Source organism: Epinephelus lanceolatus, chromosome 17, assembly GCF_041903045.1.
Source record: "Epinephelus lanceolatus isolate andai-2023 chromosome 17, ASM4190304v1, whole genome shotgun sequence".
Classification (NCBI taxonomy): Eukaryota; Metazoa; Chordata; class Actinopteri; order Perciformes; family Serranidae; genus Epinephelus; species Epinephelus lanceolatus.
The window spans coordinates 7,080,139-7,106,057 of record NC_135750.1 but is presented as its reverse complement, the minus strand read 5'-3'; the positions used below and the strand labels follow the sequence as shown (position 1 = coordinate 7,106,057).

The following is a 25,919-nucleotide window of genomic DNA, read 5'->3' as shown; positions in this document are numbered from 1 at the left end:
AGAGCAGCAGAAATAGGTACGAATTTATCAGCATGTTATAATGAAGTAAAATCAGTTGGATTAGGGTGTGGGTGTGAGTATGTGACAAATTCTCAAGAAAAAACAGCGATGCACAGGTTCCGTAGTTGCCATTAATGTCACATAAGATTGTGGGTTTAGATATTTGGGTATCAATTAGTCAACTTCACATTAATTTCATGGGTTGTCACATAACTCCCACTGTGTCTAATATGCACCTCCACAGCACATTGCTTTGCTTGATGATGTTTTTCCACTCCCAGTTAAAGCTGACTGGTTTTACATAATGTAGCTATATTAGCTATTTATGTCTGGTGGGAACTCCCTCCTTGTCACATTAGCTGAGCCGGTTTTTGTATTTCATGCGCATGAGGTCAAGAAGATAAGATGTATAGATAATGTGTAAGTGTGAGACGCTGCACATAAAATATTTATTAATGTTAATGCTTAATATTCTTGTTATAATTAAACAGACATTATCTTTTCTTGTCTTTCCTTTTTGAGGCAAATATGACAAGCAAACACATTTCAACTACTGTACTGGAATACAGATTAGATCTTACATGTATTGCATCATGTAGCACACACAGGATGGGGCGTAGTGGTTCCTGGGTGTTAACCAGTAAGTTCGAAGAAAGGTCAGATGTGGGTAATTTCCTAGTGTAACTGCACAAGAAATAGATACATAACTCTTTTGCACTGGTAAATGTAACAATCTTTATTTACAACAGTTGATGCTGAATGTAAATCCAGTTTATTAATGTGTTGAATGCTGCTATTGCTTGAGACTAGTAGTAGAAAGGTATGTCATTCATGCAGAAGTTGGGCTGCAGGCTCTCGAAGGTGCAGTCAGATGTGTCCATGGCACAGCGCCCGCAGTGGCAGCTCAAAGCCACAGGGTAGGTGACAGTCGGGTCCACGCCGGGAGGACAGTCAGGAAGCTCAAATGTCTTGTAGTAAAAGTCCCGGTACGTGCACACATGTTGGTACACATTGCTGAATGGTATCTTGATGACAGGGTCCTGGAGGGGAACAAAAATAACAAGTTAATCTCAAAAGAAGACTGCCACAGTGCTGTTAACCTACGCATCATATGTGGAGTGGGGAGCAGGAGTCTGTGACTGCACAGCTGATGTAAACAGTGACAGAGTCAACCGCTTATTGGACAAAACGTTCACATCTGGGCTAACAATTTATGTTAAATAACCCGTGAAAATACAAATTAAATGTGAATATAAATGCCAAAACAAAATGTTTAACACAAAATGCAGATGTAGATGATTTCTTAAATCCATTGAGGCACACTGTAGCATACATCTTTTCTCACCAAGACAAAGAATTATCTGCTACATAGACACTATATATTTTATTTTTCCTTTGCCTTAATATTATAACTGATTCTTTGTTTTAAGTAAGTAAGTAAGTAATTGCCTTTGCAGCAAAGTCTAGGCTTAATTGATTAACTGAAATGAAATTAACTGAGGGACAGTTACAGTTAGGTTTTATTAACTTTCAGTCCAGTTAGCAGTTGGCTTATTTGATTTTTTTTTTGTTGTTGTTCTTTTTATTCCTCACACTTGCCCATTTAGTCACACATTTTACCACTCAATACTATCTTAAATGTTGTGTGCATCAGTCATTATCATTTCACTCTATATACAATGAATATGTCTATGTGTCAGATGTTTGTTGCTATGTCTGATGCGGTCTATAAGAAGGGACAGCAACTTTTGCACTTCCTCAGGAAGTTAGATACTTTTGATGTAGATAGGCAAATGATGTCTTTCTCTTGTAACTCTTTTATCTGTCTCCATGAATGCTTGCCATAGTAACCTGAACATCAGGGACAAAAATCCCCTGTACTGTGACGCCCCTGATGGCTATCTTTGACCATCTGGAATAATAAAGCGACTAAACTGAGAGACACAGAGAGTTGTTTTTTTTTTTGTTTGTTTTTTTTACAACTATAAGATTCTTTCCTGTACTACCTTGGTGATGCAGTGACCGCTGCAGATGGTTGTTTCCACTGGGTGACACTTTGGACAGCCTTCCTTCTCTAGAGACACTGTCTGGTTGATGAGCTGGCAGGGGGGCAGCTGGAAGGCCGCTGGTGATGGAAGACATTGCAGTTTGTTACAAATCTGTCACACACTGTAACTTTTTGTGTTTTCTCAGAAGAGTTGACAAGAAACAGAGCGTCCCTGCAAACGCAACAGCTGAGACAGAATTGTTTGTTCTACAGAAATTTCCAGTCTGAGTAATGTTCATTTGCCCATTTTTCTGTTGAAACACGCTTCTTCTTTCTTGGTTATGAAAAGCCACTTCCACTTTGATGTGAAAAGCCATTCATACATATTCTGCACTGATGTACTAACAATTCAAGCACAGCTATGTATTCCACATTTAGGGAAAATGTATAACCATATTCCATATTTACCTTAATTTTTTAAGTTGTTTCATGTATTTGCTTGCTTTTCTTTAGACTTTTATCAAAGCCGAAATTTCTGCTTGAACATTCATATTCACTTCACTTACTACTTGCTACATGCCTCTATTCGATGCTTAACCACAAACATTAAGGTGGATCTTAAGGCTTCAAGGAACAGAAAGTCAAACCTCTCCACTTTGCTACGTCTGCTTTAAATCACCAAAGTGTACAAGTGAATTTGACTTTCAAAGCCAGTGTTCCTCACATATTATATAGTGCTGCACAGTACGAGATGGAGACAGTGCCAGAGGGATGGAAATAAGCACCAAGCATGAAGCACCTAAAATCAAACTGACACGATAAATAATGATAATAAATAATAAATTAAATTAAATCAAATAATAAAATGAGGATTGAGATGTACCATTTTACGTAAGCTGTTGTAGGTTTATTTATTTTACTTGGCTTTGCGTTTGTCCAGGAAAATGTGCCATTATAGTTTATGTGTATAGTGCCGTCTGTGTAAAGAGTTCCGCTGGTCACCAAAAGATGGTAATAAAAGTCAAAGATATGAAAACCTGCCTTTCCAGTAAAATAAATAAATAAAAAAAACAAAAATAATGATAATAATGATAATAATGATTTAATCTAATTTAAAACAATAAAAGGCTTGGGATTGCAAAAAGGTTCCCGTTCTCTGAAAACAAAAACTCAGATCAATATAATTAAGTGTCTTGTGACTATTTTATTTACCTGCAGGAGCCAGAGACCAAATGGAAGATGAGGCTCCCAGAAACAAACTCAACATCAAAGGAAACATCACTCTGCCGACCTGTACAGCCATCATCCTGCAGAAGACACAGCGAGTTAGTTAATTAATGACAGTAACAGACTTAGACTTAGACTTCATGGGTGCTTGTAAAGAGTAAAAACACATAACCTAGGAACCAATCCATAAAGCATCAAGCTATAATATATTAAGCATTGATAATAAAGTCATTAGTATATCTACTGTACAATGACACCTGCTGTTCTATTATTGATATTTCCCAACTTCAGCTGTTCAATACTTTCCATAACACTGTATTTTACAGTTAATGTTATTTACTTAAATCATTCAAATCACTTAAGCCTCATTAAAAATTCAAATGGATAAAAAAAGCTTTCAGATAAATCGAATACATCGCTTTGTGGTTGTTGGTGTAAAGCAGCCTGACTCACTCTCTAGTGTCTGCAGGCAGTGTGCTCAGGGCTGGGTGTCCTGTCCTTTATACAGCACAGAGGAGTCAGAGATCCAGGATATACTCACTCATATTGGATTTCAACCATGGTTACATGTTTTTGTTAAAACAGGGGGTACATAATGCAGTTTTAATCTTTATTTAACCACAGGATTAGTCTCTGTCCGTATCATTACATCCTGTTTACAAGACTCATAAAAGCTGCTGGGATTATTTAGACTTGCATTAGAAGGAGCAGGTTCAGTGCCTTGCTCAAGGCCACTGTGACAGTAGTAATTTGTGAAGGAGGGTTTATGACCTGATGCTGAACTCTAAAGTTTAAAACTGGAATCACAACCAACAAGGGTTTAATGAATAAAATCATTGTAATGCAATAAAAGGTCATGGTTTAAATAGTTAGTAGGCTACTATTAAATATTCATTTTTACAGAACATATAATGCTGATAAATAATATTGTGTTGTAGTTTCTACCTTTTGTATCCAGATCTTTGACTATGTTTATTTCTCATCCATATGAATCATGTCTAATGCCTTTATTTGTATGAAAAATCATCTATGTATGTAAAGTTTTCTTCCATTTTTTTGTTTCTAGTTTTTTTGTAACAGGGGAATTATGACCTGCCCTGCCATACCCTCTGAAGCTGCTGTAGTGAGCTGCTGTCCTTGAACATGGCCACCCGAGGGCGCCTTTCACAGACCTCACTATGTGTGTAGAACATCCTGTGTCCAGCAGTGTGGCACTTCATCCCTCTTTGTCTAAAGAGACATATTCATTGTGTTTTTTGGGCCAAAGGACAAGACACTGAACTGCTTATGCTAAGTATTGTTTTAAGATTTAGCCTACATAGAAAGGGGGGGAAGCAGAATGTCAGCATTATTACATCTATAATTCAATAGGCTATAAATGCTTGCACTGTCCATAAAAATAATGAATCTGATGCTGACACACATTAAATGGAGTATTATCTCCCACATGGTCTAATGGTTTAGATTCCCAGTTTTAACCCAGTGTTCAACTCCTTATATGTGAAGTTGGACTTTATGTTTTCATGCATTAACTGAAATTTGATTATGGTCAGTATCTACCTGATGCTGGCAGCTCCAGAATTTGTGCCAAATTGTGCAGGCAATCAACAGTTTAAAAAAATAAAACAGCTCCTTTATGTTGTTATGCTCTATGTTTCTCATCACTGGACAATGGAACAAACAACAATATTGTATTTAAGTATTAAATCTCCTGTTTGAATATAGGCTACTGTATATCCCATAGACTGCTAAAGGCTATTATTGTTTGTCAGAAGAGCCTGTTGTTGAAATATTTATGTAAAGTCAGGAATTCCATTTTGACCATAGTGCAGGATGAGGACTGTCAGGTAGTAATCTGCTGCTGCCGGTGAAATAATCCTTTTTAATCGGTGTGGGAGCACTGTGACATGCTGACTTCCCTCTGACCTGGTTCATTTCATATTTTTAATGGGTTAAGTAAACACTGTATGATTCCTCTTTCCTGTTTGGGACAAATGAGCTGACGTTCAAAATTCTACCATGGGATATCAGTTTCATTAACTGCTTCTTTTCCTTATTGTCTGAATTACATTATAAAACTTAGTGGATCCAAGTGAGGAAATTTGGGTTGCAGGAGAAAAGCAACACATACTTTAGCCTAATTACCCCTTGTATTCAAAATATGAACTAAATTGTCAAATTATACTGTTTATTTTCATGCCAGGTGTTTACATTTCTTTAAATATAGAATATTAATGGGTAAACACTTATATGGCAAGATTGTTAGTTGCTCATTTGGAAGACATATATAAATATATATATAGCCTATGCAATTATTATTATTATTATTTTTATTTTATTTTTTTGGTGCAACATGTCAACAATGTGTAATTGCATCTCTAAATAGTCTAAATCAGCAGTAACCTTTAAATTCAACACAAACAAGAAATTCCTGAAACAAACAATGTAAAAATAAATAACACAGAATTATCTGCAAAAAGAACAAGAAATAAACACTAAAACCCAAATAGGGAAAAGATGGGGGAGGGGTATAGACATTATACACACACATAATTCTTTATCTTTTAATCATTTTTTGTCGTTGTTGCTGTTTTTTTAAGATGATATTTTTAAACAATGCTGTAATACCCTTAAAGTATGTTTATGGAATTTAGCATGTACACCGGAACTATACATCAGCCGTTTGCTCTTTTCGAGTCGGCGATTAATAACCGACGGACTCATTTGGTAGGTACAGCGCATGCGCCACAGCCAATATGGTTACGAAAACGATTGTTACACGACAGTTTTCGAGGTAAATTCAGTGTAAACTTTGCAATAGGAGAAAAATAAACGTGGTACAATGGCAGAAGAAGAGCAGGAGAGCAAGAACAAGGTAAGTGCTTCATGTAACTGTGTTTAAAGGAAGCATTTTAAATGGAAGAGGCAACTAGCTTCAAGTGTTTAGAAGGTCAACAGCAGCGGTTAAAAACTGATTCAAACCTAATTCATTAAGTTTTCAGAGTTACTCATGGAAATGTAGTGTTGTTTTTGCCTTAGTGAGACTTTCAGCTAATCTGAAATCCAAAGCTACATACATGCTAACACAGAGAATAGACTTATATATCGGTATTTCACAAATTTGTGTCTGAATTGTGTATCAACATTGGGAGATAACAAGCGCACAATTAACGTTGATGTTAACTTAAATCGAGTTTAACTTTAGGTTATCTTGAGTCAACATGACGTTATATCAAGTGTGTTAGCCAAGCCGAGCTATTACATTAGGCCAACGAAGAGCTAGCTAGTAATAGTGCTAGCTAGTTAGCTAGCTAGGCAGCAGAAGTGGGGGGGTTTTGACAAACCAAATTCCATTCGGATATTTCATAATTTAAAGGTTACCTAGGGACCTGGATACTCAACTAACCTGACGTTACGTTTGTATTGACAAACCTTCAAAAGCACTCGAGCAGAGAAATTCGGCTTGCAGAATAGTCACCACATAGCAGTGACTTTCAAGGAAACATTGATTTCCCTCCATAGATTAACATATTCGCTACTTGCATCCAGATGCAAACGTCTACGCTTTGTTGAAAGGAGCTTTGCATGATGTAGTTGGACCCATAGACTGTATACAGGTTACGGGTTATACTGAGTGGATAAACATTTTAAGTCATAATCATCGGCTACATTAAGTGTCACAATTTAGTAAATCGAGGATTTCTTATTGTTATGTACATTGACACTCCATTCAGTAAAAAAAAACATTGCTTTGGCTGCTCTCTGGGCAACATACACTCTGTATACATTCTAACACACACAGTGTTACATGGGGCCTTCAGGATAGACAAAATGCACTATACTTATGAAAACATTAAATAAAAAAGAGGTCATTTGAAAACATATATAAAATAACAGGATGCATATGATACGACTCTTTGTAACACTTGCACATTAAATTACCATTACTTAAGTATGAATTCATGACTAATGATACAAATGCAACTTTTTTATCTTTAAGTGGAAAAAGTATTCAACTCTCCACCTCTCCTGAAAGTGGTGGCCCTCGCCTTTGGCTTTGCTGTGGCCATGTCTGCTTTCTAGCAGGAAATATCTGGTATTAATTAATTTTTCGTTTGCTTGTATAGTCTTATGGGTGCTGTGAAATTGCGCCTACCTGGGGTAACAAAAAAGATGTCTTCGGTGCATCGGTACATTAGGCAGACAAGAATGGACGGTTGAGGAGATACCGGCACACCAATTTAAAAAGTCCACAGGCTGAGATCAATGCAAAAATAGCCTATTTATGTAAGACATCTGTGCAGAAAAAAGGTGCTCTGAATGCAAAAAAATGATAAAGAGTGAATAAAAACAGCGACAAATGTTTTCAGTCCTTAACTATCATGATGCAAGTCACATGAAGACAGAAAAAAGTGACCTTGCTTGGTCAACCAATATTTTGGTAACCATATAGTGTTTTAAAAGACAAGCTGAGGGCCATTTAAAATTGGTTTGCAGGTCACAGTTGGCCCCTGGACCAGTTACACATTGTTGACATGTGACAAAATCTTCTTCTGTCTCTTTGGCCTTCCTGTCTTTCTGTCTATCCCTTAGGGTTTCAGGCTGCTGGGGATTCTGGATGTCCAGAACACTCCATGCGCCAGAGATGCCGTCCTGCATGGAGCTGGAGGCTCACTAGCTGCTGGCCTGCTACATTTTCTGGCCACTAGTGAGTGTTATTTAAGTCTGAAGCTTTGTGTGTATGTGTGTGCTCATAGTGCCTTTATGTCTGGAGCATTGGACCAAACAAATTTGGATTAATCTGAATCTGAATTTAGTAATTGTTTAACTTTCCACTGAACTTTTCCATGATTATTAATTCAAATCGATCAACAATCCATCCAGCCAAAACAGGATTTTGAGAATTAATTAGATAGTTGATCACTGTAACATCTCCATGAGTGTACAGGTGTAATGCCACTGGAGTATGTCATATCAATAATGTGGGAGGGACTGTACCTTGTGTTATTAACTAAGGGGAAGTTGATATTGAAATTTGCCTTTCAAACTCCCTACAACCTAAATGCACGACTTGAACTGCACATCCTATGAAAAGATGATAAAATATTTCAGTGACTCACTTTAAGCCTGAAGAAACAAGGTACGTTATGTGTTTTGTGTTTATTTAGATATTATTTACTTTAGTTAACCTAGCAGGATTATTGTATAAATTAGCATAAAAGAAAACCTTTGCACAAACTCTTTGTATATCCAAACCTTTTAGCTCTGATGTCTTCAACAAATCAGCTGCTTAATCCCTTTAGAGAAAAGTACAGATATATGCATCAGAATTATTTTGGACCAAAAACCACATAAAAATTTCCACTATCTCTTTTTCTGACAATGACGGGACGTCGGTGGCTTAGTGGATAGAGCAGGTGCCCCATGTAAAAGGCTGTTGCAGCAGCAGTCCAGGTTCGAGTCCAGCCTGTGGCCCTTGGCTGCATGTCATTCCTGCTCTCTCTCTCTCTCCCCTTTCACACTTGGCTGTCCTGTTCATTATAGGCAAAAATGCCCAAAAAATCTTAAAAAAAAAAAAAAAAGAAGTTGTTTCACATGGTGAGGGAAAAGTTAGTTTGAACTTTGAGTATTAGTTTACCCATTAAACTCACAGCAGTGGTCTTTCCTGTGTTCTGCAGGTCGTGTGAGGAGGTCTTTTGACGTGGGATTTGCAGGCTTCATGCTCACCACACTGGGGTCCTGGTAGGTTTTTATTCTGACTGAAACTTCATCCTTGTCTTGTCTTTTACTTTATCATTTTAAAAACATCTTTGACATATCTACCATCAAAGAAAAACATGCAATCTTTACAAACACCCAGCTGCCAATATTTTCAGAATTCTTGTCCCAGCATGATCTCACTTCTTACTGAAGTTTCCTCTTTAGTTACTCCTGCTTGTAACCTAAACACTGTCTCCTGTTCAGGTTTTACTGCAGGATGAACAACGCTAAGCTTCGTGTGCAGCAGAGGATGATCCAGGACGGCATCAAGAACAAGGTTGTGTATGAAGGGACCATTCTAGACCCCACAAAAAAAACTGGAGCAGAAACACCTTCAGGCCCCTCATGACCTCCAGCACCAGAATTCCTCCCCTTTTTTATGTAAAGGTGAGGAGATGAGGACAGTATTAGGGTCCTACAAAGACTTTACATCCAGCTTTTCAACAGAAAAGCTGCACAAATGATGGAAGGAATTTAAATTTCATTTTTTTCATGGGTGTTTTTTTTTTCCTTTTGTCTGACAACTACTTCATTAGATCTCATATTCCAGACTGCCACATATGGACTTTTTGACTGAAGAATAAGCTGTTTGTAGAGTGTGTTCTGATCCTGAAACAACAAAAAATGTTTCATGTTTTCTAAATGTTGTTCCACCCCAACATTGACTTAGCAAATGTACCAGTTAAACTCTTACTCCCTCTAAACCCTGTGATGCATGACATGTTGTGATTACAGTAATTCCTTTGTCTCTCAGAATAAAGGATAAGTTTGTTGTGTACACCAATCAACCACTAAATAGTGTAAGTAAGTACTTTAACACACAGAAGGGGACGACAAGCAACATATACATCCCCACCTTAAATCAATCTGTTGACCACCAGAATGCTCAGTTTTCTGTCATCTGTCGAAGTCAAACACCTGCTATGATGTTGTTCGGAGTGTGGCCTAATGTGTAACACACTTGAAAGTTTTAGCTCAGGACAGAGCAGCAGGTGTTTTCTGTGTCCTAGTGTTGAATCAGCCTTTAAAGATATACCATGCAGGATTCTCCTTTAAAAAAAACAATGTATAGACTCATACAAAAGTAATCCCTCTAAATCATCACTTTTCATCCACTAAAAATGTACAGCGGTGTATTTATCTGCAGGGACTTTGCCCTTGCCTGTAGTTTCATCTTAATTTGCTGTGTTCAGGATGTTCTTATGCAGCAGAAGTGACATCAGAACTTTATATAAAGGTAGTGAGCATGTGCCAGACTGTCGGCAGCAAGCATCCAAAGGGAAGCTCGGAAAACAATGGACACAGTGCCAAAAAATGTATATAGCGAGACGAAATGTCAGGTAGACAAAGCTCGTTCCAAAATCTGCAGTTGGCTTTTTCCTTTTGCTGGCAGCAGTGTTTAAAAATGGTAACCAACAGTTCCTGCATAGTATACCTTTAAATTCATCTCAAACTGTGATTGTATTTTAAAAGTTTGAATGTGGAAAATAAATGATGCACTGATGTAATAATGTGTACATGCAGTCTGGGATGTTTCATAACTGTCACTGAAATAGCAAGTAATTGTTGTGTCTACATTTTTCCTCTGAACAGGTGTCCCCATGTTCAGATTTCCTCAACTTGTCAATTATTATGTCTGTAATTTGTAAATCAACAGAAAATTGCTAATTTCGGTCATTGGTAACTTTTCATAGCTTTGTAAAGTCATCAGATACACAGTTTGCATTATATTGTGAGAAACAATGTGCAACTCTTTAATGGTCTGCTGATCAGACTTAAAGTAAGAAAACTAAGAAGGGGGGGGTCCTCTGAGGTTGAATATCTTGTTTCAAGCAGAAGCATAAAGGTGAAACTACTAGTTAGTTCACTGAACATGCACAGTCCCATTTTAGAGGATGGAGCAGCAAAATTTTGCAAACTCAAAGTGAAGTTCCCACAAGCAAGACCGTGAAACCCTACAGGTAGGAAATCTGAATTTCTTAACATGGCTGTGCCACTAAATTTGCAGTGTTTTGTAAAACTACTAAGTGAGTCATGTACATCATACTGTTATTCTGTACTGTGGATTTAACTTTTTAAATTCATTATTATGGCTCTGTTGTAATGTTGACGATATTATTATTATTAAGGTAAGTTAGCCTGGATAAATGTGTTAGCTAAATGTCTGTTGCTCTTGACCAGGTTTGATGCACTGTTGTATGAACAGCAGGTGATGCTACATCTATCCTGGTTGTTTCACTTCATCACCACCCACCACGTGTTATCTGTGAGTTGTGACTTGTTTCAAGAATTCTACACAAAAAAAGTGAAATATGGCAGAAGACATCAAGCAAATTACATTACGGTGTTAGTTCAGTCTGGTCCAGAACAAAAACAATAACTCGGCTTTAGTGATGTCCATGTGCTTTTACTGAAAGCAAAAGCAAATTAGTATCTCTCTTCAAAACTTATTTTGATAGTTCATCCCTTTTTACAACCATTTTTTATTGCTCAAAATGAAATTCTGCACACTTATCTTTATTCAGCTCACCTTCAGAGAACAAACACAAGAGCAGACCTCCAGAATGAGAGAAGCTTTTACAGATTGTTCATCTGTTTGAAAAGAAAATCTTGTATATTATCACACATTCACAAAACATTCGGTGCAGCTAATCCAGACCCCGTTGTAGTCAGAATTTGTGCATTTAGTATTTGTAATATCGCCTTTTCTTCGCTTTTTGAAATACAGACATTTTCATGGACGTAACACCTAAACTATTGCCTTTTTTTTCTACATCAACTCAAAGTTTTAATAGGAAAGTACTCATAATTCTTTACATCCATCTGATGCTGACACATTTCTGTTTCTTTTTGATTATAGTTGTGCCAAAACATGTACAGAGCTTCTTGCTGAGGTATAAAATCTCGTGAAACATTTAAACCATCGTGAAACACTAAAGCCCTCAACTCAATTCCAGACAACACAAATACTGTATAAGCAAATTGATTAACGCAATAGTAATCTGCTCTCTACATTCACCATGCTGGTACTGCATACTCAGCTTTCTCATTCCCATCCTCATCACCAACTTAACCATCAAAGGACACAGGAAGCAGCAAGATCAAAGTCCATTTGACAGCAACACTTGCCTGTGTGGTCTTATTATAGAGGACCTTTATCTCAGTCTGTGTTAGTCTGTCCTGTGGGACGATTGTTCCACTAGAGCTTCTGGCACACAAGTCAAGAGCGAGATGTCATATCTCATATATAATACCACACTGATATACTGTAACTTGACTTAGATTGACACGGACATCAGGGAGGAGGAAGGGCAGACAGTCCGGGCATCTTTCAAAGCCCCGGCATGCCACACAGCCCCATATTGAATTATCAAGCAGAGGGTGGTTATTTTTGTGTGTCATCCACATGTATCGTAGGACACATATGGACACACGTGGACCCAGATTAAGTCATGTGGAGTTCAACAAGTGAAGGCTTTGATTCCGAAACTTATTATATCCATGATTGGCTATATATCCATACAGATTTGGATATTTTCAAACACATATGCATCAGTTATTTAATTACTTAAGACTTCAATATTAAACTGTTAAGTGCATACTTATGCTAGCAGTCAATAGTGAAGACTGGGTACTTTTTTGTGTAAAGTGTCAGCACACTGAATATGTTGAAAGGGAATTTCCACTATTTGTTAACTGTAGGTCTTATTTTCATATTTGTATCCATATATTTTACTCAGTATCTCCACTGTAGAGATTAGGGAGAGGCAGAGCAAGAATTACTTTGACCAGAGAGAGGAGCAAAAGCCTTTACATGTCAGTGTTTGACACAATGTGCGTTGATTTTAAATCAACACACTCCTTCTTTTCTACCTGTTAATTAAAACCAGAACTTCCCTTTAATATTTAAGACATTTGCTTTATGATGCTTTACACTGTGAATTTATAATGAGATTTTTTTAAAGTGATCTTTCTGCTATATAGTGTTTAAAACATGAAAACTGATGTAAAAAGACATGTCACATTGTGGATATTTCAAGTGCAAGACTCCATTTACCACAGCCTGACAAGAAACCTCTAATAATATTTCAGGAAAATAATAAAGTAGTGTACATGTGTGAAGAATAGAATGGGCAGGACAAATCCAGGGGTGTTTTAAATTAAATGATTATATTAAATAATTTCAGGTCACTGAAGCCCCTTTGCCTCCATATAATCTGTTTTGCTCAGCCCTGAGTACAGCATAATTAAATCCATTGGCCTCACCAGGTTAATAAGGCAGCTCTGCTGGATATTCTACACACTCACTCAGCAGTGGTGCTGCATGTCAGCAGTACTAACCACTGGTCATGCCTTGGTTTCAACATCAACAATACTTTACTGTTGACAGACATTGTTTTTAAATGCTAAACCCTGCTATAAATTCAGAAACTATACCAAAAGACAAATACTGTACGATCAAATATAAAATTACCTTTTAAAGCATGGGTGGGTTATCTCATGAGCCGAACAGGCACAATCCCAGGGGCCCAAAGGGTTCAGTGAGCCTCTATATTAAGTGACTTTTATTAATATTTGTCTTTGGAAATTCAAAGAGCTCAGTCAAATACAGGGATGTCTGGTTCATGTTTTTTTTGCTCCTGATCTCAATCTGAGTCTTTCACTACTGAGTACCTGCTAATACCAAGTCTGATCTGATATTTTGTTGTATTTTTTATCGTTTTTTTCCAACACAATAGAGCTGCATCATGCATACCAACGGTACAGTAAGCCCACATCAAAGTCTGTAATATATTTGACTCTGCACAGCTCTGCTTTAAGAAGATATGACCTTCATCACAGGTTTCCTTTAATGGTTTTTTATAGAATTGTGTGCACCTATAGCATTGTGTATAATACATGGGAGCTTTGAGAAGGGCTTAAACAGTCCTCCTTCAGCTCCATGAACAAGAAACTAAAGTTCAGTCAACAACAGTACTAATAGTTAATGTGCAAAATGTTGCTCAAAAAGACGTGAAACAACTATAACGATTGCATTCCTGGTCAGGGTGTGTGTGGGGGGGTGTTTTATATTTTGTGCCCAGGGGTCTATTGTCTTAAAATCCATCAATGAAATGCTCTTATCATAACAAAGAGCATAGGTGTGATGTTTTTTTTTTTTTTTTAAATTTATGCTGTATATAAAAGTATATAAAAATTCAAAATATATTGTACTGTTAAAATTATGTCATTACACATTACATACATTTGTTCTTAAACCAGTCCATACTGATGTAAAATGTATAAAAATGTATTTTAAATGAGGGTTTGACTTAACATGTTGATTCTAACATAGGTTCACACACTTCATTGTTCTCATGTGGTTCTTTTAAATTCTCATTCTTAGTGTCAGATTTGTCGCCATCTTGTGTTTGTATAGTGTACTGAGTCTTTACATTAAAAACATCCCATTTCTCAGGAAGCAGGCCTCTGTTGAAGAGCAGAGACACCAGGTAGGAGAACAACAAGATGGCCGCCACAGAAGAGAGCATGCAGATGGTCCTGATTGGAGAGCGCTGGACATAAACGCCTTTTACCAGAGTGCATCCTGGGAATTTGATAACAGGTGGTATCCCAAGCAGAGGCTCCCCACATAACACCCGCAACAGCATGCCTGTCACGCAGCCCAGCACAGCCCCATAACTGTTGGAGATACTAAAGAAGAGGACACAGACAAGCTGCGGCAGCATGAGGGTGTAGGTGAGGTCAGATCGAAGCATCCAGATCATCAGGACACTATTGTCCAGGAAGGTGAGAGAGGTACCGGCCAGACCCACCACCACCACTGAGATCCGAATCACCCACTGGATCTCCCGCTCTGACGCCTGGAGGAAAGAAAACAAACAACAGTCAGGATCTGTGCTTTTCTTTTTTTTCTGATGGCCCATTTTTGTGAAAAAAGAGGTAGGTAGGTCAGGGACACATTGTTAAATCAATACTTTTAAAAATCTACATTCCATCAAATGAATGCCTCTAACGTGTTTAGGGATGTGTAAATGGATGAGTAACACTTTTTGTCTCTTATTGTGGAGGAGCCCATCACCTCCCCTCACTTTCCTCATCTTCCTCACCAGTGGCCTCAGAATGTTCCTATAGATGTTGGCGGTGAAGATGGAGGCTGCAGACAGCAAAGCAGAATCAGTGGATGACATCACAGCAGCGGCCACTGCCCCAATACCGATAATGGAGATGTAGGTTGGGGTAAGGTGCTGCAGTACGATAGGCAGGACGAGTCCGGTCTCATTACGTGCAAATGGAGACGGAGAACCATAAGAGGTCATGTTCCAGTCTAAGGAAAATGAAGACAGTTTGACAAACAGGTAAGTGAGAAGATAGTGATGAAAAAGCACAACCCCAATTTCGAAAAGGTTGGCATGCTGAGTAAAACCTAAATAAAAACAATGCAATTATTTGCATATCTTTTTCACCTATATTCAATTAGATACAGTACAAAGACAAGATATTTGTATGTCAAACTGATAAACTTTGTTTTTTGTAAAACATACACTTACTCTGAATATGATGCCTGCAACATGTTTAAAAAAAGTTGGGACAGGTCAACAAAAGACTGGGAAAGCTGTTGAATGCTCAAAAACATCTGAACCATGCTACAGGTTAACAAGGTTAATTGGTAAAAAATGATAGTATCATTTAGAGGTATGAAAGAGGTGCTCTTGAAAGGCTCAGTTGTTCACAAGCACGGATGGTCACTTTGTGAAAAACTGCAAGGGCAAACCGCAAAAGCAACCTTTCTCAATGCACAACTGCAAGGAAATTAGGGATTTTGCCATCTACAATCCATAATATCATCAGAGAATCTAGAGAAATCCGCACATAAGGTACAAGTCTGATTTCATTGTATAAAGAATACTACATCAGGCCTCTGGAGGCAGACAGAGAGTGGAGATGGATTAATAATGTTCTACTTCTGGTAAGACTGGAGATTTTCTCATGAAAGATTCAACAGATAGCATATTAAGTTTCAGGCTGAACTGTTGAGGATACAACAGATTGTATCTTTCAATAGACTGTGATCTGAACACTTTGGAAAAACGCAGTAAACACAGTTCATCACTGCATCTACAAATACAGGTTAAAGCTCTACCATGCAATACCATGCAAAGTGAAAGCAATATATCAACAACATCCAGAAATACTGCTGACTTCTCTGGGCCAGAGCTCATCTGAGATGGACTGATCCAAAGTGGAAAAGTGTGCTGTGGTCCATATTTTACATTGTTTTTGGAAATTATGGATGCTGTGTCCTCCGGGCTAAGAAGAAAAGGACCATCCAGATTGTTACAGCGCAAAGTTCAAAAGCCAGCATCTGTGATGGTATGGGGGTGTATTAGTGCCCATGGCATCATGTGTAACTTGCACATCTGAGAAGTCACCATGAATGTGGAAAGGTACATAGAGGTTTTTATTCTGGCACAACAATGCCAAGCCACATTCTGCACGTGTTACAACAGTGTGTCTAAAAGAGTTCAGGTCCTAGACTGACCTGCCTGTATAATACCATCATAAGCCTCAGTGACATTGACAAGTGCATCTGAGACGCTGAATACTTTCTCTATTTTTCTAAATCTAATTGTGTTAAAATTATGTTTAGGCTAAAGATTTTATTCAGTATAGTGATTCTAAGATGTTCCCTCATGCACTGCACAAGGTTTAATGTGTTTCACTTTAAATCAGTTATTTTTAATACTTTTCATACTTTGACAGCTCTGCAGACTAATTGTAAAAAATAACTAAGCCAAGTTGATCAAAGGGAGGTAACACTACATATTTGTGTTATACGTGTTATACATCCCAAGTGTTGGATTTTTTTTAGCCAGTGTGAAGTGTCACATTAAAACAGTCTAAGAAAAGTTTAAAAAGTTTTGTTTTATTCTCTCTACCTGTTGATGCAGCCACTGCACCAAGGAGAATGGGAGGGATGCCTAATGTGGGAACAATGAAAGCAGCAGCGAAGCAGGTGATCTTGGCTGTTGCCGAGGAGGCAGCTGACAGTGTCCTCTGGTGGAAGTTCTGAAGACCCAAGTTCCCCAAACCCTTGGGAGAGACATAGGACAAACACAAGAAGAGGGAGGAAAATGAAGGAGGAGAGGTAATAATTTGATTTAGTTTTAGTATTTTTCTTAAATTAGTTTTATATTTTTCTTATATTACACAAATAAAACAGGAGAAAGGATATGTCCCCTCTGACTACCATCTCTGTTTTGATTAGAAAAACTAGTCACAACTGGGAAACAGCAGGCAAAGTATTTTTTGATCCGAATGAACAGAAGAGTGTTTGAGGATTCTGGAAATCCTCTCAAAACTGTGGAAAATAAGACTTAGGTTTTAGAAAAATATTTCGGCAAAACAAATGATTAGCTCTTTGACCTAAATATAATAAAACACAAGAGGCACAAACTGGCGCTGGAGCAGCTCGGTCAGAACTTCACCACTTGAAGAGCTCTCAGGACTGCTGGAAGATAAAGTCCTTTAGTTTCCTATACTCAAGCTTATTAACATATTTAGCTAGATCTCTGTACAGAGTTTAATGATTAACAGCTGACCTAAGATGCAAGTTAGATTAGTTAAAGAAAACTGAGGATAGCTGTGAAAGAACCAACTACTTCAAATGCAGGAATTTGCATTTCTACAGCTTCTATGTAAAACATGAAACTTAAGGAGAATGTTTGTATAACACCTGCAGTGCACTCCACTTGATTGCACAAGAAAGATCGTGGTCTACTGAAAGATATAATCTGCAAAAAGTACACTTGGATCCTCACCAATCCAATCTGAAACTTGATATGCTGCCCATGATTCAATCAAACAATGAAGGAAAGGACATCCTTATCCGCAGTCTTAAACAAACTTCACCTTTGACATCTATTGAATCTTCCATGAGAAAATCTCCAGTCTTACCAGAAGTAGAAAGTTATCAATCCATCTCCAGGCTCTGTCTGCCTCCAGAGAACCAACCCATGGAGACTGGAAGGTGTAGTTGTAGGCCGTCTCAGTGATGTCCAACACAGCAGGGCCCATCAGAGCGAAGGGGACGCACAGCCACTACAAAAAAACAAAGACCCTCAGCAAACTTAAGTACGCTTACAACCAGCCCTTCTGCCCATCGACAAAGGAAGAATGTTAGCTGGCAGGTTTGTTCAATGAAGATAAACTAAAAAAAACTGTTTAAGGGCACAGATTGGAAGCTATCCAAGCATACATTATGCAGAGGTGGGGTACCTGTACAGTTTGTCAGTCTTTTTCAGCATTCACGCATACAGACTGACAGACACATTCACACCTTAGTTTCCAGTTCACCTGACTGGCATGTGTTTGGACTGGAGAGTCCTAACCACTGAGCCATGGTTGCGCCATCTAAGACTTTTCCCAGACACATAAAGATTCCATCATCAGGTCACACAATGGCTGAACAATTAAGAGTTTTAGTCCAAAATAAGATTGTTTATAATGAATGAAACCTTCATTCAAATTTAATAGCATCAAATGTGCTAAAGCTGCTTATGTAAATCTTAGAGTTAGATGAGGAGGTCAGTACCACTCTGATATCTGTGCATTTAAGTGAGACTAAGCAACATTTGCTTGACAGTGGCCACAACAAGTGAAAATTATGAATATTGCTAAATGCTTAAATAAGTGCAGATGAGTCACAAAGTCAGTGAACTGAGTCAGTAATTCAGCTAATAGAAAAATATTTACCCAAAGGCAAACATTAGCCATCAGAAACTACTGGTCATACCAGGACAAGTAAAGCTGCTGCAGAGCCCAAGTGTATAGAAGTAAGGAAGGGTGTTTTTTTATTGTGTGTGTTAATTCCACTTTTCATTTGTTAAATAAAGAACTGTGTTATTTGTATTTTTAAAAGTGACATACTCTAGCTTTTAGTATGGGGGAATTAGCCTAGCTTAGCATGAAGAGTGTAAGCAGATGGAAACACTGAATGTGGCTCTTTCCAAAGTTCATAAATTCACCTACCAACACCTCAAAACCTCACAAATTAACACGTGTCTTGTTTAATCTGTATACAAATAGAAATATAGAAAAGACAGATTGTGGTTTAACAAAAAGTTGAAACTATGTAGGAGCAACAGCTGCCCCATGAGGATGCCAGGCAACCAGCAGCGACACATGTACTGAGCGGGTAAATTCTGTTGTTCGTAAAGAAAGTTCAACATAGTATGTCACTCTACGTGTAGCCGCAGATTGATGTTTTTACTTTTCTGTTTTAAAGGTCAAGTATGTAAGATTTGGGGGGATTTAGTGGTATCTGGCTTCGAGGACTGAAGATTGCAACCAGCTGAATCTTCTCCCTGTAAGAATTCCTTTAGTGTTCATTGTTCAGGAGGTTTTTACCAGAAGCCAAATTATCCGTAGAGGTCTCCTCCTCTCCAAAACAAACTGACCAGGTGATTTAAGCCATTACAAACACTGATGAAAGCAGTTTCAAATTACAAATCAGCTGTTTTCCTTTGCTATTTGGCACGTCTAGCCTAGCACCTGCTACTGTGCTCACCAGTTTCACTGCTCACTTATGTGCTCACCTTATTTCTGATTCAGATGTTTAGGAGGTTTTTCCTGTAAGTCAGATTATCCCCAGAGGTCTCTTCCTCTCCAAAACAAACAGATCAGGTGATTTAAACTGGTAAAAACACTGAAATAAGCAATTTCACATTACAAATCAGTGGTTTTCTGATGCTGCTCCTCGCAAGTATATAAAATTAAATTTAAAAAAATTAAATTAAAAAAATGCGAATACTGATTGGCCCTCTCTGGAGCCAGTGTTTGTTTATTCCATTCTTGGCTACTGTAGAAATAAGGTGGTGAACGTAATGACTGTCACAAACAAAGACCTGCTCCCTATGTAGACATAAAAGGCTTATTCTAAGGTAATGAACACACAACCATCTACCATTCATCATTCATTATTTTCAGGTGATTATACACAAAAGAAAACCTACTTATTATATAATATTCTATTTCTGCCAATAAATTACCCTAAATACTACACACTGGACATTTATGAAACAAGACACAACTAAGCAATAACCTCCGGGGCTGAAATAATAAAGCAAACAGGAAGTGCCAAAGACTGCACTACCTCAAATGGCCACTAGAGGTCAACTCAAAAAGCAAGCCAGTTCTCACTGTCCCCATGTTAAAATGCCCAACAACCAAGCAGGTATAAACATGTTTATATAGCTAATTTCCCTGTTTATGACAACTGTACTTGGGGGTGAGTTTTTATTCAACTCACTCTTTTAAGTGTTATCAAGGCCTGAAGTTAGCCATAATAAAGGGAGTGGCCAGTTTGACAGACAGGCTCTCTGCGAGGCAATACCACAGTCTGTGAAGCAGATCCACCCCTCGCTCCTCCACACTCCACCCTTTTGTCCCAAAATGGTCACTTCTGGTTCCAAAAATTAAAGATGGTGACAGCCAAAGGGCCAAACTTAAGGGAGTCCACAAACCAATGGGTTATGTTGTTATGTCACCGTGGCTATGTCTATTAGTTTCATACAGTCTATGGACGCAACATATTAATTACTAAGTAGCTATTTCCTTTTGCTTCCAGTCCTTATACTAAGCTAAACACCTGCCGGCTGTTCTGGGGTTAACACACAGACATGAGAGCGGTATCAATATTCTCATTTAATCCTCAAAAAGGGAGCCAATAAGTATCTGTCCTTGAAATGCTAAACTTTTCCTTTACTCCTCTTGTTATCCATGACCTCTAGGAATGCCAGGGAATATATTACGATCCAGGAGAAGCAATAACTCACCAAGCTGATGAAGATAAGGATGAGCTGTATGATGTCTGTGTAGGCCACAGAGTAGAGACCTCCCATCAGGGTGTAGGTAATGGCCACAGCCGCAGAAATCCAGATGCTCACAGTGTAGGACAAATTCAGGATCACACTCATAGTTACACCTGTTAAATACACGCACATTAGTGTTTTACCCACGCTGTCTATATACACTCGGTTAGGTATTTCAAATACTTGTGAGCATGTAAAACCCTTATGTTGACCATTACAGTGATGTAACTTTAAAAACACCAAAGCTGTTTAACTCACCTTTAATAGTCACCTAAAATACTGAACATTAAGACAATATAAAGTCAAATATAACTTTATAATTCAGATATTTTTTAGAAGATTATTTAGCCAGAAGAGCTTAACCCAAGAATAAACACTTGTAACCTCCTTTCTTATTCAGACTGTTGGACACAAATGCAGCAACCAAGGAATCTTTAACTCCACTGGGTTTAACGGGATGGGTGCGACAGGATTTGGCTATATCTAATCCTTACATAAATAGTTTGCCAAGGGAAGGTTTGCACATAACATGTTCTTTTTTTATCAGTTGCATTAATAAATTACACAGAGTCCCACCCTCAAGTCTGGCATAGTTTCTTTATCAATTCACCTGATAAGGTAAATGTACCACTTGTTACAGGAGCTTGTTTAGAGTGTTTAACTGTTGGCAGAATCCTAGTCAAGATGAAAGTTTTTATTTCATGTTGTTATTTATGTTAATGTAGGTATTAATGTTAATGTAATGATGTGACATTAGATGATTTTAAATATTTAATAACAGTTTATCAGAAGATATTACACAACATAAACATTTGTTTTTGACAAGAATCACTTCAATGTTACTTGATTGGTTGCATAAAACTGAAAAGTGATAAGAGATCAAATCTAGGAGTCAGTAGCGTTTTCTTTGTCTCAATGTTTGATTATTACAATACACCTGTGATTACTGTCTTGATTTAAGATCTTGTTCCTTTGATCGAGTTATTTCAGAGCAACTGTACAATTAGACAAAGGCTTGTGTTTCACTCAACACCTCAGCAAAGAGCTGCGATCAACAGCTGCTCCGCTGCCAGGGTCAACATATGAGTATCAAATGTATCACACCCACACATTCTTACCTAATCCTATGAGTGTTCCTGTTACCCACATAATCTCTGATACGAGTGAGGCCAGAGACAGAGCGGCCGTCGGTACTTTTCCATATTTGATCTGGAAAGGATCCATCATGGTCACATACTTATTGTTTCTCATCGGCTCGGCAAAGAACAGGCCACCTTAAAGATCAAACAGAGAAACAGGGAGATTTAGATTTATTGGCTGACAGTCATTTGTCATGCAAATGTATAATGTGGTCAACATTCAGCTTTTGAATTAGATAACAGCATTAATTTGTATCATTGACCAGATTTCTAACTATAATTGCTGCTAGTATAAAACTTATATTTCGTGTTTAAATATTCCTAATATTCTCCTTAAATTTCCACTTTAGTAGTCTTACCTTTTTAACAGGAAACTGTTTAGATGCAGATTAATCTCGTCTCATGAACCGAGTTTGATGGGAAATTTCACTCTGAATGTATGTGATTTTCTATGTCAAATGGAGCCTCTGCTCTTTACCCCTTAATGTGAGTGTTTTACTCCCTTAAGTACAAACTACTAAAAAAAACACCTCCACAATAAAACACTGCACATATAGGCTAATAGACAAACATTTTCAATATGCAATCACAGTAAATGTATGACCACACTGACTTCAGCGTACATTCATCAGGGATTAAGAGGATAAATTTTTCTTTTCTCATGTGACTTTCATGTGGAAGAGGAATGTTGTTTTTCTCTGCTAATCTCCAGACGTAAGGGAAGTTGTGTTAGCCTGTTGTGTTGCCTTTGATCAAAAGATATGACAAAACCTGAATGTTGTCATATCCTAGGGAAAAAATCCATCCTCTTGTATTGTTACTGCGCACCGGACTTCACTACTCTGTGGTGCATTTCAGAAGTTAATTTATGATGAAGTGCTATAATTTATTGTTTTCAGTTTTTCCTAACCTGCCTCGTCTGCTTTAGTAAGTGATTTCCTACATTTCCCAGGAGGCCTTTCAGCAGTTACCAGAGGAAAGGAACCCATACACAGTAAACATTAAGTAGTGATAATGTACTACAGACTTCCCAGCATAAATAAAAAGATACTGATGCCTAAATAGTCCAATAATAAAAACAGATTAAGGAAACTATGTTTTCATGAACCAAAATGTAAAAATGTGCATGTCTCTGAATGTCTCTGAAACTAATGACCAAAATTCAATCAGCCTCAGCTGTATTTGAGTTAAAGCAAAGGCCTGACAGGCAGGGCTGAGCCTGACAAGCTGAGAATAAACCCAACGTGGCTGTTTTTCCTTGCCTTCTAAAACAATTAATTTGACCATTACAAAAACATTTCATACGAGTGTTATGTGATCTGCAAATCTGCCACTTATATATTTAAAGTCTGGTTAAATGTAATCAACTAAAGCTACTTAGTTGAGGTTTAAAAGGTCTGGTAACAAGATATTTGTTTAATTATCATGGACTTGCCTTGGTCTTTTTTTTTTTTTTTAAACTTAGACTTTTGTAGGTCTCTATCTCCAGTCTTACATAAAACCGTCTTTGGCTTTGATTGAGTCACGTTTTTATAATCTTTTTTTAGCCTTTCGTGCCCAGAGTTGCTGGTTGCTATTGTAGCAAACTCAAGAGGCTGCTCTGCTTCTGTCAGTTCCCCATAGAGACAAAATGTATTCAAATTTACAGCGGCAGGTGATGCTTATGTTCCATATAATGTTGTTACCATTTAACAAACAAGCATCCTCATTTTAGGTGTACAAGTTGTATGCACAGATATGTGAAAATATGTCATACTTTAACATTGTACCATTGTGCCATATGATTGTATGTTTTATTTTAACAAATAATGCCACATTTCTGCTAAAGTTTCCTCACATTTTAGGTTGTTCTATTGAAAGGACTGTACTGGGTCATTGAAGATAACAGTGTGAGGAATATTCAGTGACCACTGTTTGTTGCAGGATATTTTTGGACTCTGACTTGACCCCAATTTGAAATCAGCTGAAGTGGTCCTGACTGGAGCCCCGTCCCTGCCTTTGCAGCAGAGAGGAGACATTATTCACATGATCACAAGACATCACTTGTCAGTAAAATATAAAAATAGGTTGTTTTAATTATATGAACCAACAGGAGATGCTGTTGTTTTTGTAACGGGGTCAGTCTACCCTCAGGACAGGCTTTACATTTTTGCCCTGCTACTGATAACGATCCAAGAATAACAAAGTCCAGTTTTTATCCATCTAGTGTGGTATGTAATGAGCATTGCAGCCTTATGGGGCCACTACTGTGGCTGTACAAAATGAAGCCGTTGACCCTGAACTCCCCATCTCTACCTGTTAGTCTTACAGGACTTTAAAAGGAAACCGAAACCTTACCAATGATGAAACACATGGTTGCTGCGATAGGCATCACGGCCCAGATCAGTCCCATGGAGGGGTTGTACACTGCCTCTGCTGTGCCCACGATGAATCCACCTCCAACCCATGTAGCTGTTTACACACAAACAGATTCACATCCATTACGGGCAGAGGACAGTGGCAAGACGGTTGGCTGGTACTCCTGCCAAGTGTCCACGTGCCTGTAACCTGAGCACAGGAACCAGCCTGTCTGCTGTAACTTTAATAAGAGATCAAATTTGAGTTGGAATTTAGTGTAAATTTAATGACCAATTACTTTAAAACAAAGATGTCCTGAAAGTTGTGTCACCGTGTGAGCTGGAACAAGGAATTTGGGCTGAGAGTCACTATTATACAATATGTGAGAAGTGTGCATGCGAAAGGGTAAAGCAGAATTTAAAAAAAAGAAAAGAAAAGAAATCCCTGACCCATTTCCTCCTTTATTTTACATTAATCTTATTTCAAACCACATTAACAGATTTATTTAAACAACGGTGCTTTCCTGATTTGAAACCATTTCTATTGTTGCACCATCAGTTATTATTAGAACATTAAAAACATGCATTTTATAATTCCTCGTAGGCTTAAAACTGTAATCCGGCCCGCTAGGATTCATTATTCAGTCGTTATAAAATAAATTGTGAAACTGCGCTAGATGCGAGTGTACATTTTGTTTTCTTCTATTTTTGGCAAATACAGGATTTTAAGGCAACGTGAGAAATCGAGTCGAGGATAAAAAAAAGATGGCATGCGCACAAAGGGACACTGATGAAATAAAATGAAGCAAAAATATATTTTTAGAAGACAAATAAAGGACAAAATGACTCCCCCGTTGTCCCCGTTATTCCGTTACCGCAGCTACTCGCCTGTCATGGTGAAGATGCCGACAACCAGGTTGATGCCCCGGTTGCCCAGCAGAGCCATCTCCGTCTTATTCCCCTGGCCCTTTTTGGCTTCCTTTTTGGACTTGAAAGAAGCCCAGATGCCGATCCCGAGGACCAGCAGGTAGAAGAGCAGCATCACGGCCACGCCGGGGATGTTGAGAGCCATGATGAGGCAGCAGGATTCCGACTGAAGGACCGAAGCGTCTGCCGGGCTGCCTGGATGATACAACACATCCCTCCCTGCTGCTACATGAGCAGAGTCATGGAGGAATCGCTCTGAAGCTCAGTGGAGGCGTCTGGAACTGCATCCGCAGCAGCAGTCAACCGTCAAGGTGAAACACACATCCTTTCACCAGCGTATTATATGTTCATTTAATTTGTCAAAGGGAAACATATTAAGGAATATGCACGTCGAGATTTTCCTGCAATCAGTTTTGATAGTTAATACGATTGATTTTTATTCCGCAACAGCCATTTATCTTGTGTATTCACATTGAGTTTGTCCGTCCTTCATGTGCAGGACTCAAATAGCTTTCACATGCCTGAGGGAATCACAGGAAGCACACACAACATGTAATACAGCCTTCCTGTTTTATTTTGTTTTGTTTTGTTTTATTTCATTATTAGCCTACATCTCATTTATATCACCCAACATTTTCTACTGCTGATCCTTCACATTAAAATCATTAGA

At 38.1% G+C, this 25,919-nt stretch overlaps 3 protein-coding genes across 3 annotated transcripts; 1 reads left to right on the top strand and 2 right to left on the bottom strand.

Moving 5' to 3' along the window:
• Positions 1-708: 708 nt before the first annotated feature.
• lhb (luteinizing hormone subunit beta) lies at positions 709-3,294 on the bottom strand. Its single transcript, XM_033638682.2, has 3 exons — positions 3,200-3,294; positions 2,007-2,125; positions 709-1,040 (listed from the first exon to the last, which is right to left on the bottom strand). Exons 1-3 carry the CDS (start codon positions 3,291-3,293, stop codon positions 807-809), a joined length of 447 nt encoding a protein of 148 aa, XP_033494573.1. The 5' UTR covers position 3,294; the 3' UTR covers positions 709-806.
• Positions 3,295-5,931: 2,637 nt separating this feature from the next.
• Positions 5,932-10,489, top strand: cox20 (cytochrome c oxidase assembly factor COX20). The gene is made up of 4 exons (XM_033636800.2): positions 5,932-6,089; positions 7,808-7,922; positions 8,893-8,956; positions 9,179-10,489. Exons 1-4 carry the CDS (start codon positions 6,057-6,059, stop codon positions 9,321-9,323), a joined length of 357 nt encoding a protein of 118 aa, XP_033492691.2. The 5' UTR covers positions 5,932-6,056; the 3' UTR covers positions 9,324-10,489.
• Positions 10,490-13,827: 3,338 nt separating this feature from the next.
• On the bottom strand, positions 13,828-25,512 carry LOC117246969 (high-affinity choline transporter 1-like). Its single transcript, XM_033611032.2, has 8 exons — positions 25,211-25,512; positions 24,324-24,437; positions 21,966-22,121; positions 20,812-20,960; positions 17,933-18,076; positions 16,915-17,068; positions 15,085-15,302; positions 13,828-14,838 (listed from the first exon to the last, which is right to left on the bottom strand). The coding sequence occupies exons 1-8, from the start codon at positions 25,392-25,394 to the stop codon at positions 14,287-14,289; spliced, it is 1,671 nt and encodes a 556-aa protein (XP_033466923.1). The 5' UTR covers positions 25,395-25,512; the 3' UTR covers positions 13,828-14,286.
• Positions 25,513-25,919: the final 407 nt, after the last annotated feature.